This window comes from Ochotona princeps, chromosome 30 (assembly GCF_030435755.1).
Source record: "Ochotona princeps isolate mOchPri1 chromosome 30, mOchPri1.hap1, whole genome shotgun sequence".
In the NCBI taxonomy this organism is placed as follows: Eukaryota; Metazoa; Chordata; class Mammalia; order Lagomorpha; family Ochotonidae; genus Ochotona; species Ochotona princeps.
This window is the reverse complement of record NC_080861.1, coordinates 16,113,653-16,129,700: the sequence shown is the minus strand read 5'-3', so window position 1 is coordinate 16,129,700 and position 16,048 is coordinate 16,113,653. Positions and strand designations below refer to the sequence as shown.

Here is a 16,048-nt window from a genome sequence, read left to right as displayed (position 1 = left end):
AGACAAGGATTGGCCTTGGATATCAGTACATGGCACTCTCACAAGATCCAACAAAAACAAGCAACAAATCCCACCACAAACAAATCCCACCACAAATAGGAAATGCAAACACCACAGCTCAGGTTTACTCCAGCAACGCCCTGCTGGTTCAGTATTTGCCTTCAGACACACAAATAGAAGAATACATGTGGGGGAAGGCAGGAAGACCAGGCACACACACTAATGGACACAGGAAAATCTCTGGCCAAAATTTCAGAATGTATTCAAAATAAAGATCCAGAACACACTAGGAGAGGGACTTCTTTCCTGGGGTGAAGGGCCTCCATGAACAACACATGGCTAACACCGAGTAACACCACTCACGGAGGCTGCTATAAGGTAGGGGAAAGCAACGCATGGTATACACATGACAAGCAAAACCATCCATTGGACAGGCTGATCACCTAGACAGAAATCTACAAAGGATCTTCAGAAAAGCTCTGAGAACTTAACAAACACAGGCAGGAGATCCAGGGACCAGAACAGGCCTGGTAGAGGAACTGTGGGCACTCCCCTGCTGGAGCATGAAAGCCAGGGCTGGGGGCAGGCCAGGCTGGTCAAGGCAGTAGCAGTCACTGGCATACGTGTGAGTGGGGTCTGGGGCTGTGTTGGGCTTAGCTAAACTGCAGCACCCATGAGCATGCAGGCAGGCCAAACTGGATGTGAGATGGACCGGGCTTGGCAGGAGCAAACATCAGGCTGGGGGCAGGCCTGGTGGGGGCTATTGGGAGTTGCCCTGAGCAGGTTGTGGTACCCCCTGGTGTGTGTGAAGGCTGGACCTGTGGAAGGTTGGGCTAGGCGGCAGCACCCGTCAATTCGCATGAGATGGGGCTGGAGGCAGAACTGACCAAGCAGCTGCATCCACCAGTAAGTGTGCTGGCTGATGCAGGACACAGACCGAAGCTGAGCCCACATTGGGTGGCACACAATAGGAAAGTCTGGGATAACCCCAGATGAGGTTTCTTGGGGGACTCCCTGACTAGACCACTGACCTAGAACTCCAGCCACAGGGAAAAAAATCACAGTATTTGTGGTCTAACCTTGGAATACATGTATTGGGACTGGGCCTCTTCAGTGCCACATGCCTGTGCAGTGAACAGCATGCCCAGATACACACAGGGACATGACAGCCAGCAGAGGATCTGGAGTGCCTCATCAGAGGATGGCAAGCAGAACAGGTTGGACGACTCTCCTGGCCAAGCTTTGCAACGTGTTCCAGGGCCTGGGGATGCACTCAAGTGGACTGGGTCAACCAACAGACCTGGACAGGTTTTTGTAAGCCTGGTGAAATGATGCCAACAACATTTCAGAACTACCAAAAGCACTCAAGGAACACCCCTTGAACACTCCCGTATCGGCGTCCAAAGGCGTCATCAGAATGACTGTCCCCCATTCTCAGATGCTGATCTAGTTTGACAGCAAGGAGTGCCCCCCTCTCCTTTTCCCCTCCTGCAGACACAGGAGAAAAAGAAACTGAAACATCTGTCCCACCTTCCTCTACAGCTTGGCCGCCTCACCCTCATTGGAAACTAACATGGGCTTGCATCCCTCCCAACTATGTAACAACATGAAAAACAAAAGTTAAACAAAAAGATACTTGTAGGAAAATTTTGCAAATCATATTTCTGACCAAGTGCTTTTATCCAGAAGGTTTAAAAGGGCACTCAAAATTCAACAACATGGAGCTGGCACAGTGGCGTTGCAAGCTAATCCTCCGCCTGCAAGCACCAATTTCCCATATGGGTGCCAGTTCACGTCCTGTCTGCTCTACTTCTAATCCAGCTCCCACCTTATATTCTGGGAAAGCAATAAAGGATGACCCAAGTTCTTGGTCCCCTGTACCTGCATGGGAGACCTGGAGGAGGTTCCTGGCTGAGAATCAGCTCAGCTCTGGCCATTGTGGTCACTTGGGGAGTGAACCAGCAGATAGAAAATCTCTCTCTCTCTCCTCCTCTCTGTAAATCTGCCTTTCTAACAAAAATGTCAATAAATATATCTAAAAAAAAAAAGCTGCAGACACAACGGGGGACAAGATTCCAGGTTCTTACTGGGACACTGAGCCAGGAGAATAAGCAGGATCAGCTCAGAGCTCCACCCGATCCTGGGAACCAGGTAACCACTGCACTCCCATTCCCCAGATGAGGAAACGGAGGCACGCAGAAGGGGAGAATGGCTTACCCAAAACCCCGCTTCCCTCCCGTGATCACAAGAGGCAGACCAGCAGGACATGGGTGCCTGCAGGGCTGCAGAGGCACTGCTCCTGGTCTCAGCTGGTGGCCAGGTGGTCCGAGACTCTGGGGGGCGAGGGAAGCCACAGGGGTGGCTGCGGGAACATTTACATCTGCCATTCTGGCCCTTTCAAGAGTGCAGCGGCCAGGGGCAATGTGTGAAATGCAGAATCCCACTTTTCTGACCCAGTGACCTTTCCCCACACGACAGCCTCTGTGTGCCCACCTGGAAAGTGGGGGCCGATCGAGTCCCCTGCTCTTCCCAGACTGTAACTGACACGTAGTACAGATCCTGCAGGAGGTGGGTAAACATACAACAGAACCCTCCCGGGGCCCACTGGCTGCAGGCCCACAGGACATATGCTTGGACCATCACTACTTCTTCCATAGTAGCTGAACTTTCTGGGAGGAGTGTCTGCGCAGGAATGAGAAATGCCACAGGAGGCCACGCCCCTGCCTCGCCATGATTGGTCAATGGGTTTCCTCACTCCTCTCCCATTCCCAAGGCCCAGACTGATTCTGCCTTAACAGTGGACATCTGTCAGGGCAGATGGTCCCTTGCCATTTCAATATTTATGATCTTTGCAACTCACCTCTTCCCAAAGCAAAGAGGCCATTAAGGCAGCTCGGGAAGAAACGTTAGAGGTAAAGATTAGAGACTTGCCCCACCCAGGTGGAGAGCAGTGCAAGCTGAGCAAGAAGGCACTGAGCTTTGCTAAAATGTCAGAAGAAAGGTATCGTGAACCCAGAAAGCCAAGGCTGCTCACTTGGGTTGACGGCTGGGCGGGGCAAGGGCAGTTGCCTGGAGACAGACTGTGGGATTTGCATGCACTCAGACAACTAGGGGGGAAGGACCATACATGCAGAGTGGCAAAGAGGAAGGACACAAAGAGCTTGCAAGGAGATCTGGCGTTGGCATTGTTAATGCAGAACTTCCCCCATGGAGGTCCTAGAGGGAAGGTCTTTGTTACTGGATCCAGCCTACCCCAAGTTTGCAGCCCCTACAGGTGCTCAGTGTCAGATCATCTGCAGTAGCTAAAAGCTTAGGTAAAAAGCAAATGGCTGGGCCCAGTGCAGTAGCCTAGTAACTAAAGTCCTCGCCTTGCATGAACCAGGATCCCATATAGGCGCCAGTTCTAATCCCGGCAGCTCCACTTCCCATCCAGCTCCCTGCTTGTGGCCTGGGAAAGCAGTCAAGGATGGCCCAATTCCTTGGGACCCTGCACCTGCATGGGAGACCCGGAAGAGCCTCCTGGCTCCTCACTTCGGATCCCACTTGGGGAGTGAATCATCGGACAGAAGATCTTCCTCTGTCTCTCCTTCTCTCTGTATAGCTGCCTTTCCAATAAAAATAAATAAATCTTAAAAAAAAAAATAGTGCAGTGCCAGGGTTTAAGTCCTGGCTCCACTTTTGACCCAGTTTCCTGGTAGTGTGCACACTGGCAGGCAGTAAGCCGGGCCAGCTATTAGGGTCCCTACCACTCACATGGGAGACCCAGACCTGATTTTGGGTTTCTGTCCTTGGTCCAGAGCAGCTCTGGCTGTTCTGGATATTTAGAGTAGACCAGCAGATGGAAGATCTCTCTGTCACACTCTAGCTTCCAAAAATAAAGTCAGGGGCTGGCTTTGTGGCATAACACCTACGACACTAGTAACCCATTTGGGCAACAGTACATGTGCTGCCGAAGCGAGCACCCATTTGGGCAACAGTTTGAGCCCCTTCTGCTCCACTTCCAATCCAGCTTCCTACTAACAGTCGGGGAAAGCAACAGGATGGCCCAAGCCCTTGGCTCCCTGCCAGCCATGTGGGAGATCTGCATGGAGTTCTTGGTCTCCAGTTTCGACCTGACCCAGCTGCAGCCATGGCAGTCATCTGGGAGTGAACCATTGGATAGAAGATCAACCGATCTGCTCATCTTTCCTTTTCCCTCTGTAACTCTTTCAAAGAAATAAATCTTTTTAAATCATAAAAGCAAAATGAAAATCAATGTTAACAAGTGTGTAACTGAATGGTGACATAACGATTCTGTCTACTGAGATGAGCGTGTGTCGTGTACGGTTAGGATGACGTCATGGCAATGGAACAGCATCTCGACTGCAAACAGCAGGCTTGCAGCTCAGCACCCGAGAAGGACCAAACACTGCCCTGGTGACCATGCGGGTGAACTCTGGCTTTGAATAACTCCTAGATTTCATTACATTCATGTCACTCTAAGCACACTCACAGAATAACAAGATCTACCCCCCCCCCCAAAAAAAAAGGCAGATCCATACAAATCCTTGTGTGGAAGATGCCAGATGAGTCTGGCAAGTGAACACCCTCAATGCATCAACCAACCCTCCAGGAGTTTCGAATGAAACAGAAACCGACAAAGGTGAGGAACTGAAATTGACAACCTCGAAGGAGTGGGCAAAGCCTGACAGAACCTCCAAACTTCACCACCCCCTCAGAACCCCTCTCATCAACTGCGACAAGCTCTCAGACCCTCGCCCTTCTGACTCTGCCCCTGGCCCAGGCTGCTCCCTCCCCCGGAACACCCTACCCACTGTTTCCTCCTGCCTGTCCCCCGTTCTCTGCACCACGCCTCTGCCTGCAGCCTCCTTGCCCGGGATGGTGTGACCCCAAAGCAGGAGGACCCTAGCATCTGTGCCCTGAGCATCACACACTGGATCTGTCATCAGGTGCAGTGCCCCGACACTAACTTCCCTTCACGGACTCACTCCTTTTTAAAAACGCTTTCAATTCTTTAAGATACATTTTGTTTATTTGGAAGGCAGAGTTATGGAGAGCGGGAGGCCTTTCACCTGCTGGTTCACTCCCCAAATGGCCAGGTCTCCTAGGTGAGTGCATGGACCCAAGCACTTGGGCCATCTTTGCTTGCTTGTCCAGGAACATTGGCAGGGAGCTAGATGAGAAGTGGAATAGCGAGGACTCAAACTGGCGCCCATTGGGACGTCAGCACTGTGGGTGGCTGCTTTACCCGCTCCACCACAGCGCCATTCCCTCACTCACATTTTCTCCTCTGAGTCAGGCAGCTCTTTTACAATTGCCACCGATAGACAGCTGGGGAGTAGTTTTTGCTGTGCATACCTGTAACTTGCCTCAAACATGTCAGTACTAAAGAACTTGAGGTGTGTGGGTGCACATTTGGTCTAGCACTTAAGACAGAAGTTAACATGCCCACACCCCATATGGCAGTGCCCAGCTCAAATTCCAGTTCAACTCCCAATTCCACCTTCCTGCTTGTGTGCACCCTGGGATGCTCAAGCAGGAAGCTCAAGGCGATGGGGCTCGGCCATGCCCATGAAACATGCAGCTTCACTTCCCAGCCTCTGGATAGGGCCTGGCGCAGGTCAGCCACGGTAGGTATTTGGGAAATGAACCATAGATGGGAGTTCTCTCTGTTTCTCTCTTTCCTTGACACTTATATAACAGGTGCCACCATCAGGGAGGAAAACTGCAGAGGCAAGAGTAAAAGGCTCAACCCTGCCTGCGAGACAGTGGGGACGATGAACGAGGAGTGTGGACCTGCCAAAGCAAAGGTCAGCCACCAGCCCAGGAGTTAACTGCAATGGCTTTCAGCTTTCTCATGGATTCCAGAAGCGCTGCATGGCTCACCCCCTTGACGCAACAAAGGATGGGACTATGTGCAAAACACTCTTTAGATGAGCAGATTTAGGGCCCGGTGCCATAGCATAGTGGTTAGGAGTCCTCGCCTTGCACGTGCCTGGATCCCATATGTGCGCCGGTTCTAATCCTGGCAGCCCCACTTCCAATCCAGCTCCCTGCTGGTGGCCTGGGAAAGCAGTCGAGGACGGCCCTAAGCCTTGGGACCCTGTGCCCATATGGGAGACCTGGAAGGGGCTCTGGGATCCTGGCTTCAGATCAGATCAGCTCCGGCCAATGCGGTCACTTGGGGAGTGTATCAGTGGAAGGAAGATTTTCCTCTCTGTCTCTCCTTCTCTCTATATATCTGACTTTCCAATAGCAAATAAATAAATCTTAAAAAAAATAGAAGCATAAAATCCATGGGCCAGTGCTATGGTACAACGGGTAAAGCCACCTACCCATAGTGCCAGCATCTCATAGTGGTGCCAGGTGATGTCCCAGCTGCTCCACTTCCAATTCAACTCCCTGCTAACAACCTGGGAAAAGCAGCAGCAGATGGCCCACTTATTTGGGGCACTGCACCCATGTGGGAGACTAAGATGAAACTCTGGCTCCTGGCTTGGCCTGGCTCATCCCTGACTATGGTAGCCATGCGGGGAGTGAATCTTTTGATGGAAAATGTCTCTCTCCCTCTCTGTGGCTTTTTCAAGTAAATAAATAAATCTTGGGGGGTGGGTAACCTTTTCAATAAGCATAAAATAAAAATCCTGAAGGACAGAAGATTTGCATTGGCATGCAGTTTTTTTCCTTCTTTCTCTAGAGGTGATGAATACGCTACCTACTCAGTGTCTACACTCCCAGCCAAGGGACAGGCCGGAGCTGCCACACTCGGTCCTTCAGGCCTAGCAGCTGGCACCAGGCTGGGGTGGGCAGGCACTGAGTCAGTATCTGGCAGAGTGACTTGAAATGGAGCCCGAGACTTGAAACGGGCAGAGGGCCCGGGCTGGGCTGCCCCACAAGGGTTATTAGCACTTGAACTAGAAATGGAGCTGTAAGCATGATCTGCCGCTTCTGGCATTCGGCTCTTGGAGCCTTTAATCCGGGACAGCCCGTTTCCTGGCATGGCCTTCAATTAGCGCTCCTGCCCAACAGCCTGATGAACCCACACACACTTCTCTCTTCCCTCCCTCCTCCCGTCTGTTGGCCTTGGCGTAGGCACCTGCTGTGTTTGGACTCTGGGAGTCCGAGGAAAGCTGTCAACTGAATCCAGCGCAACGCCAACGGGCTGGTATCCAGGATAGAACGTGCATCCTTATCAGAAATGCCAGGGGCTGCTATGGGGCAGGTGGCCCAGCCTCTCCTTGCAGGGGTCTCCACTTGCGCCTTCTCCTGGCTTCCCAGTCTGCCCAGGGCTTTGTCTGGACCAGCAGAGGGGCCCCTCTCTTAGGCACCCCTCCGTAGGCACCTGCTAACACCACACTGATCTCTAACAAGGAAGACCCAAGTCTCTGGGGCACTTCATTCACTCTGGCTGCTGCTCTACAAACAAGGAATTCAGAGCCAACAGGCAACAAAAGCCAACTAGGCAAAACAGGACCACATCTAGCCAAGACGCTTGCAACCAAAGGGAATAAGCAACACAGTGAAGATACATACAAAAGGACAGGAGGAAATACTTGCAAGCCAGGTATCTGCCAGGAACTAAGAGAACTCTGCAACCAAAACCTCACAGTCCTATTAAGAAACAAGGACCTGATTAGAGACATCTCAGGAAAAAAAAAAAATCGCCAACAAACAGGTGGAGAAACACTCAATGTCACTAGCCACAAAAGAGATGCGTCAGAACTCCAGTTAGCATGGTGGTTACCAGGGGCTGGGGCACTGGCTCAATTGGGCACCAGTTTGTATCCTGCCTGCTCCACTTCCCATCCAGCTCCCTGTTTGTGGCCTGGGAAAGTAGTAGAGGGTGGCCCAAATCCTTGGGACCCTGTGCCTGCATAGGCGACCAAGAAGAAGCTCATGGCTTTGGATAGGTTCAACTTCGGCCATTGTGGCCTCTTGGGAAGTGACCCAGTAGATGGAAGATCTTTTTCTCTGTCTCTCCATATCTCTGTAAATTCTGTCTTTCCAATAAAAATAAATAAATCTTTAAAAAAAAATAGCTCTGGGATGGACCCCTAGAGGAAAGCCTGGTGGCTGGGAGGAGATGGGCCCAGCGCTAAAAGGCCAGGGTATGGAGCTGTTCCCAGGGGTCACCTCACCTGTAACCTGGGACTAGCAAACTGGGATGTGGTAACAATGAGTGAGCTCTCGCACGGAGAACACACAGCGCGGTGTCCACAGCCAGTCCCAAACAGGTGGTTGAATGTGCCCCGTGGGAGTGCAGTGACATGTTAGCGCAGTCTGCTTTTAAAAGGCGGCCACTGAGCTTCGTCTCCCACGCTGATACCAGCGGACCCCCACCTCTCCTTACCAAGGGAGTGGCCATGACAGCTTCTGCGGTGACACCCATGGGTGTGCCACTTACCCATGTGACAAATCACCGCTAACTCACAACGGCTCTGCTCACTTTGTGTTGCAGTGTCTGGGCTCGAGTCCCAGTGCCTCTCCCGGTGCCAACTTCCCACTCAGGCACACACCTTGCAGGCAGCAGGTGGTGCCAGCTCCGGGACCCGGGAGACCCAGTTGGGGCTTGCTGTTGCTGGCATTTGGGGAGTGGCCCAGAGCATGTAAGATGGACCTTCAACTGTCTTTCTGCCTTCTAAATAAATAAACTTTATTTTTTTCTTTTAGGTTTTCAGATTTTCCATTTGCTGGTTCACTGTGCCAATTGGCTGCAACAGGGCTGGGCCAGGTCAGAGACGGAGCCTGGAACTCCATCAGAGTCTCCCTCATAGGTGGCAGGAGCTCCAGCACTTGGGTCCTCTTCCTCTACTTCCCCAGCTGCATTCGCAGGGAGCCGGATGGGAAGTGGGCAGCCAGGACTCTAACCGGAGCTCTGACATGGCATGCAGGCTTGACAAGCGTGGCTTAACCGGCCGTGCCACATCAGCCCCAACAATACATTTTTGAAAATCTATCTTTCCATTCCATTTCCCTTGAACTTTTCAAGGTACCCATGAAAACTGCTCCAATGTGCCAAGTTAGCAGGAGCGAGAGGGAAGGCCCCAGGCAGCCAGAGGAATAGCCTGTCCAGGCCTTGCTGATCCAAATCCGTACCAGGTGCCCCTCCAGCGGCGGGAGGCCGCCCAGACCCCACCCTGCTGTGCAGGGTGTGGGGTGTGAAGCAGGAAGGTGCTGGGTGGACCCAGGGCGGAAGATCAGGGTCAGGGAGGGAGCAGGAGAACAGGGAACCAGCGAGCCCACAGAGGGACAGGGAGGAAACAGATGTAGACCCCAAGCTGCACAGGAAGCGCCAGGCAAGGAGCAAGGGAGAGGGGGCCGCTCAGAAACAGGCATCTGGGAGAATGTACAGGCCCACACCGGGAGCACCCCAAGTGCTCCCCAGACTCACCCTGCACCCATGACTCCCTGTGTAGCCCGGTGACCCCTTGGGTCCAGCATCATCTCACCACTCCTGCCCAGCTCTGCCCAGTGTGGCAGCAGGTAGTGGTCTGCAGTGCACCCTTGCAAATACCACCAAATCCCTCGGCTTTGCATCCTGGCCATGAGAGGGTTTCCCCGTGGACAGCGGTGTCATCAGCAGGTGCCCACAGGTGCTCAGGCCATCCCTCAAGCACAGGTGCAATTGGAAGCACAGCTGGACCACTAGGGGCCAAAAACACCATGATGACTCGGAACACCGCCCTCCCACCCCCCACTCAGGCCTCGATGGAAGATGAGGGGCCATGCACTCACTCCCCCTGGAGGCCTGCTGGGTGCCCACCCCCCAGAAGGGCCAGGGCACCCCATTCTTGCCTAAGAGACCAAGGCCACCTATCCTGAGGACTGAGTTAGGGAGTTGTCCTCCACAGGATGTCTCTACAATGAAGGCCTGCACTGCTCCCTCCAGCCTTGTTTGTACCTGGGCACAACATGGGAAGCCATGGGGTAGCGGACGGGGTCACAGTGCCCACAGCACCTCATCCAGCCACACCAACATTGTGGAAAGCCACACACAGCAGAGCATGAACAAAAAAAGTTTTAAGTCTACTATAAGATCCCATAACATGGGGCCAATGCTGTGGTATGGCCAGCGAAGCCTCTGCCTGTGGCTCCTGCATTCCACATGGGTACTGGTTTGAGTCCTGGGTGTTCCACTTCTGATCCAGCTCCCTGCTAATGTCCCTGAGGAAGCAGTGGGGGATGGCCCCAGTCCTTGGGCCCCTGTACTCCCATAGGGGACCCAGAGGATGCTCCTGGCTCCTGATTTGGCCCAGCTCCAGCTGGCGAGGACATTTGGTGAATGAATCAGTGAATGGCTCTCCTCTCTCTTTAACTCTGCCTTTCAAATAAAAATAAAGAAATCTTTAAAACATTTCTAAGAAAAACACTATAATGTGTTATCTAAGCATTGCTCCTGGAGAGAAGCAGCAGGAGCGTCTGCTTTCTTGTGCCTCTCCAGGTTTCAGCACTGAAGAGGCATGTTGGTGAATGTGCAGAAGGAACATGCAAGGGCCAGCACGGTGGCGTAGCAAGCTCATTCTCTGCCTGTGGTGCTGGCTTCCCATCTGAGTGCTGGTTCGAATCCCAGCTGCTCTATTTCCCATCCAGTTCCCTGCCACTGTGCCTGGAAAAGCCGTGGAGGATGGCCCAAGTCCTTTGGCCCCTGCACTCACATGGGAGATCTGGAAGAGGCTTCTGGTTCCTGGCTCTTGAACTGGCCCAGCTTGGGCTGTCACAACCACTTGGGGAATGAACTAGTTGGATGGAAGATCTCTTTCTCTCTCTCTCTCTGTGATTCTTTCAAGTAAAATAAGTAAATATTGGGAAAAAAAAAAAAAACCCAACCCCCAGGGGACCAGCATTGTGGTGCAAAGGGTCAAGCCAGCACGTGGGATGCTGTCTCCCAAAGAGCGCAGGTTGGCGTTCTGGCTGTTCACTTCACAAGCCAACTCCCTGCTGATGCCATTTGGGAAGCGAGCCAGAAGATGAAAATATGCTCTCTCTGTCCCCATGTCAGGGTCCTGGCTCTGAGGGTGTTGACTACTATTCACGCCCTGGCGTGCGGGTGTGCAGATCGCCCTCAGGGGCAGCCCAGAGGCCCCCTCCTGGCCCACCTCCACGGGGACAGAACGCAGAACATAAGGCAGGGGTTGGCCTGGAACACATAGGGCCCCTCCCCATTCACAGAGCTGTTCTCAGCCAGGATGGAGGCTGGAGTCCCCTAGCCCCCTCCTGGGCTGTGCGTTCCCAAAGGGAAACCCAGACTGGCCCTGTGTCCTGCAGGTTCTGTGAGACCTTGCCTCACGCCCATCCTCCCACCCGGTGCCGCCCAGCCTGGGTGGATGTGTGCAGTCTAGGTTCACACAGCACTTCCTGACAGCAGGTGATGCTTCTTCACCTGTCCAACACGCTGCTCTGAACTTCAGGAGACGGCACATCAGGGTGCATGGCTATGCAGTTCCTACGAGCTCACCAAGAACAACTCCTGGGCTCCAAAAACACAGTCATTCAAAAAAACCCCACAAAATTCCTGGAGCCAGCAGCATTGTGGCACAGTGTGCTAAGCCACTGCCTATGACACTAGCTTCCAATTCACTAGTGCCGATTGTGGAGTCCACCTCTGGACAAGCTCCCTTCTACTGTGCTTGACAAAACCAGCAGCAGCTGGTCCAAACATCCGGGTCACTGTTATACATAGGGGAAGCCAGGGTGAAATTCTGGGCCTCCCAGCTTCAGGCTGGCTTCGGCCCAGGTGTTGCAGCCATGCGGAGAGTGAAACAGCGGGTAGTCCCTCTAGCATTCTTCCCTTTAAGTAAACAAAATAAATACAAATGAAACTTTTTTTTTTTTAATTTAAAATAATTACACCTGGAGGGATTGGCATTGTGGTGTTCACAATCAGCCACTGCCTGTTATGGTGGCGTACCATCTGGGTACCGGTCCCAGTTGTTCCATTTCTAATCCAGCTCCCTGCCAGTGCACCCAGTGGAAGATGGCTGGAGTGCGTGGGCTTCTGCACTCACACGGGAGACGTGGGTGAAGTTCTGCCTCCTACTTGGCCCCGGCTTGGCCACTGTGGTCATTTGGGGAGTGAACCAACAAATGGAATTCCTCTTTCTGTCTTTCCCTCCCTCTCTGCAACTCTGCCATTCCTATAAATAAATCTTTCATAATAAAAAAGAATTACACACGGGAAAGTGGCCGATCAAAAGTCAACACTCGCTGAGAAACTCCCTTTTCTTCCCGTTCTCTGTTCCCGCACAGTCAGGAACAGGCCAAGGGGGGGCAAGCTGCTCCCCAAAGCAGCGGCCTTTTCAATGAGACCTGCTAAGAGTGCCCAGAGGATGGCACTGTGCTGGCAGCTTCTGCCTCTTCCCCCACATTAAAGCTTGGCGTGGTCAGAATGCTTGAGCAGGTGCCCAGGAAACAGTAGGCAGGGGAGAGACAAGAACGCACACAGCCCTAAGGGATCTCTCTTCTAGGGCCACGTCCAGGGGGTCCTGGCACACGGCTAGCCTGGCACGCCCGAGGCAAGGCAGAGGAGTACCATAGCATGCTTTCAAAGGGGGCACCCAAGGAAGCTGTTAGATGAAGTCCTTCTGCATGCCTACACCCTCCGTTTTTCAGTACCAAGGCCCACAAGCCTGCCCAAGGGCCGCACAGCCAGGCCAGCCGGAGGGGCAGGGGGCTGGGAAGCGGCCTCTTTGTCCACTGAACTTATAAACACACACAGCAACTTCTGACCTCGGGCTCTACCCACAAAGCCCCTCACTTCTCATGCTCTAGTGGGGTCTGTCTCCCCCAGCCCATGTGGACTGGTGCTCTCTCTTCGGCCGATTAAATCTCTTAGCCTGGACAGGAAGAAAAGGCCCAGCTGAAGCTCGACAGCACCTCTCATCACCAGACCTTTTTTGGGGCCTGTGGCTAACATGCCTTTAGTCCTAAGTTTGGGTCCATTCGGAACCAATCTCTGTCCCCTTTGGAGACTTGGGAATACAGACCCTTCCCCCCTTCCCCTCCGCTCTGCCCCAAGCAGGAACTGAGACACACTTTTCTGTCCACTCAGCAACTGGACTCACAACGTTGTGGCCACTAGGACAGCCCAGCACCTGGGGGTACTTCCCCTCTCTCTGTAGTTGGGTGGGTAGGGGGGAGTTGCGACCTTATGCCTCACCCCCCACATTCCTCTTCTCCCACCTCTTTTCAAAAGAGGAATCCACACAGCAAACATTAACCACGAGTGAACGGCAGCAGCCCAGCCATGGAAAAGGCATTTAAGATTAAAAACTGCAAAGGAAGGGGGATGGAAAAAGCCTGGGGAACAAGGAACGAAGGTAGGCAACCCGTGTCTGCCCTGGTGGGAGACTCGGTGCACCGGCTGCTGTGGGTTACTCCAGAGTCCTCAACTCTACCAGCCACCCAAGAGGCCTTCCCCAGTCCACCATCTACCCAGAGCGCAGGTGACCAACACAGCCGGCCCAGGTCCCACCCAAGAGCCGCGCGGGACGCAAACCCTCGGGGTTCCTCCGCGGGAAGTAACTGCGTCCGCAGCGGGAAGCTCCGCGCGCTGGGAACCGAAGGCCGCGGAGGCCGCAGCCCGAGGGCCGGCAGAGTTTCCATGCCTCAGCACCTCCGCGGGGCTGCCTTCTCTCTCCACCGCCCGCTCCAGCTCGGGTCGAAGCGGTCGCCGCAAGAGGAAGAGGGAAGCGAACTTTGGCTGGCGGTTTGGGGCCCCCGCGGACGGCAGCAGGGAGAACTCGAGAGCCCAGCCCCGCCGTGGGGAAGTGGGGGAGTCTTCGTCGAACCCGGCTGGCTTGAAAACGCTGGGGTGGGGGGTCCCGGACACTACCCTCCCTGGCCCCACGAGGAACCCGGCCCACGTCCCCCCACGCACCCTTCCGCTCTCTCTCTCTCACCATCTGCGCCACTTTGAGCAGGGCCGCGAGGGTGCGGGGGTAGCCCTGGTCCAGCAGCCCCTCCGAGGGGCCGGCGCACCCCAGCTGGCCCGCGCCGGCCCCGGGTCCGAGCGCGCTGCCGCTGCTGCACGTGGTGCGGACGAGCCCCGCTCCGTGCGACATCGCGCGGCCCCCAGCGCGCTGGCCGCGGCCCCGGGGGCCAGATAAGGAGAGGCGGGCCGGGCCGGGGCGGGCCTGGGCGGGGCGGCCACGGGCTGCGGCCGGCGAGCGCCGAGGGAGGGCGGGGCGCCGGCGAGCCCTGCCGTCGCCTCCGGAAGGGAGCGCACGGCCGCCGGCCTGGCGGTGTACGCAGGGGTCCCGGGACGAGGACGCCGCGGGCCCAGCTGGGCTCTGCGCCCCCAGCCCCGTGGCCAGCGAGGACGCCTGCTCCGGGCACCTGGTCCATGTTCGCTAACCCAGAGCTGGTTTCTTGCCCGACGGGTGCTCCGGGCGGCTAGCATAACCTGCCACAGCACTGCGTAGAGGTTCATGGACTGCCTGTGTTAGAAATAAAGTATTAATTACCGTTTGTCTTGCTTCCTCCACTCAGCGTTGAGGCTTCTTAAGATTCAGACTGTTGCCAAGCCACGTAGTTCCTCTCCCCAGCTCCATCCTTTTTATGGCTGAGTAGCTTTCCTCTTAGTGAAAACACCTTTGCAAGGTTCCATCATTCACCTTGTTGATGCACACCTGGCGCTCTCTTTACTGTCTCCCCCTTCTGCCTGTTACAATGAGAAAATGTTCATTTCTAATAGAACCTGCCTACCAGTCATCCAAGTGACTTTCTTCGTGCTAGTCCTTCCGGATTGTTTTCATGTGTTTCTTGTATTCATCTAGACATCCATACATGCTCCAATTGCCTGCAACAGCTGGGATGGTCCAGGCCCAGGCCAGAAGCCAGGAACTCCATCCAGGTCCCCCAACGTGGGCGGATGGCAGGGGCCCAGCTATTGAAGCCATCCCCGCTGCCTCCCAGGGTGTGCATTCGCAGGGCGCCAGAATGGGAGTCCTTGCTAATGCATCCTGGGCGGCCGCAAGGTCAGGAGTGGAGGAGCCAGGACTTGAACGAGGCCCTCTGATACAAGCGGCAGCTCAACCCTCCACAATGCTACAGCAGCCCCCAACCAATATTTTTTGGAGTTCCTGAGTGATTGAGGTCCCCTGTTAGGCTCGGAAGCTTCCTGGTCAAAAGGAGGCCGACCATCAAAACAAATTATTTGGATAGGGAATGGTGAACTCCAAGCCTAGAGCAAGAGTCAGGTGCTGGGGAAAGACACCTCACCTGCCAGGTGTGTGGTAGGCAGGTTTCGGGAGGAGGTGCCATCTTGACCACACAAGGAAGAATGAAGAACTGTGAACCAGCCTTCGGTGGGTAGAGTTGGAGTGGAGTGCGACATGGCCGCGTTGCCTGGGGCTGGAGAGGCGGCAAGACAGCCTCATTCCTTGTGTGCCCCAGCCTGGCACCCCTTGGCCGTGAATGACACAGCACACCTTCAGCCTGGTGGTCTCTTTTCCAGGTGGGAATTCCTAGAGATGACATGTCAGGTGGCATTTTGCAGGAGGCATCATGCCGCCTTGAGTTTAAACCCTCACTACTGCCCACCGGCCTGGTGAAGGTGGGAAATTCCTAACCCCCTCTGGGACTTAGTTTTCCATCTAAAAAATGAGGACAAAAACTCATATACACCTCCTGACCCACTTATCCTCCTGTGCTGCCATCAAATAACCCCCAACGGATTTTAGTTTCAAATGATATATCCTGTGGGTGGTGTATATTGTATATTGTGTTAACCCATGACCCATGGTGCCAGCATCCCATCCGAGTATCAGTTTGACTCCCAGCTGCTCCACTTCCAATCCAGCTCCTTGCTAATGCACTTGGGAAGGCAGAGGATGGCCCAAGGACTTGGGCCCCTGCCACCATTGTGGGAAACCAGGATGGAGTTCTTGGTCTTTGGCTTCAGTGTGGGGCAGCCCTGGCTGTTTGGGGAGTGAACCAGCCATTGAAGATCTCTCTTTCTCCATTTCCTCTCTCTAACTCTGCCTTTCAAATAAAATATATCTTTAAGATAATGTAACCTCTCTTGGCTCTGATGTGGCTGGGCTCAGTG

The 16,048-nt window shown here is 54.2% G+C and overlaps 1 protein-coding gene across 3 annotated transcripts in view; it reads right to left on the bottom strand.

The window, feature by feature from the left end:
• CMTM7 (CKLF like MARVEL transmembrane domain containing 7) overlaps positions 1-14,107 on the bottom strand; it is a 34,244-nt gene extending 20,137 nt beyond the window's left edge. Inside the window, exon 1 of one of the 3 annotated variants that reach the window (XM_058657037.1) lies at positions 13,899-14,107. In XM_058657037.1, the coding sequence (XP_058513020.1) occupies positions 13,899-14,060 (162 nt within the window). In that variant the 5' untranslated portion in view covers positions 14,061-14,107. The remainder of the gene's footprint in view (positions 1-13,898) is intronic. The other 2 variants (XM_058657038.1, XM_012927860.3) reach the window with 2 other exon arrangements.
• Positions 14,108-16,048: the final 1,941 nt, after the last annotated feature.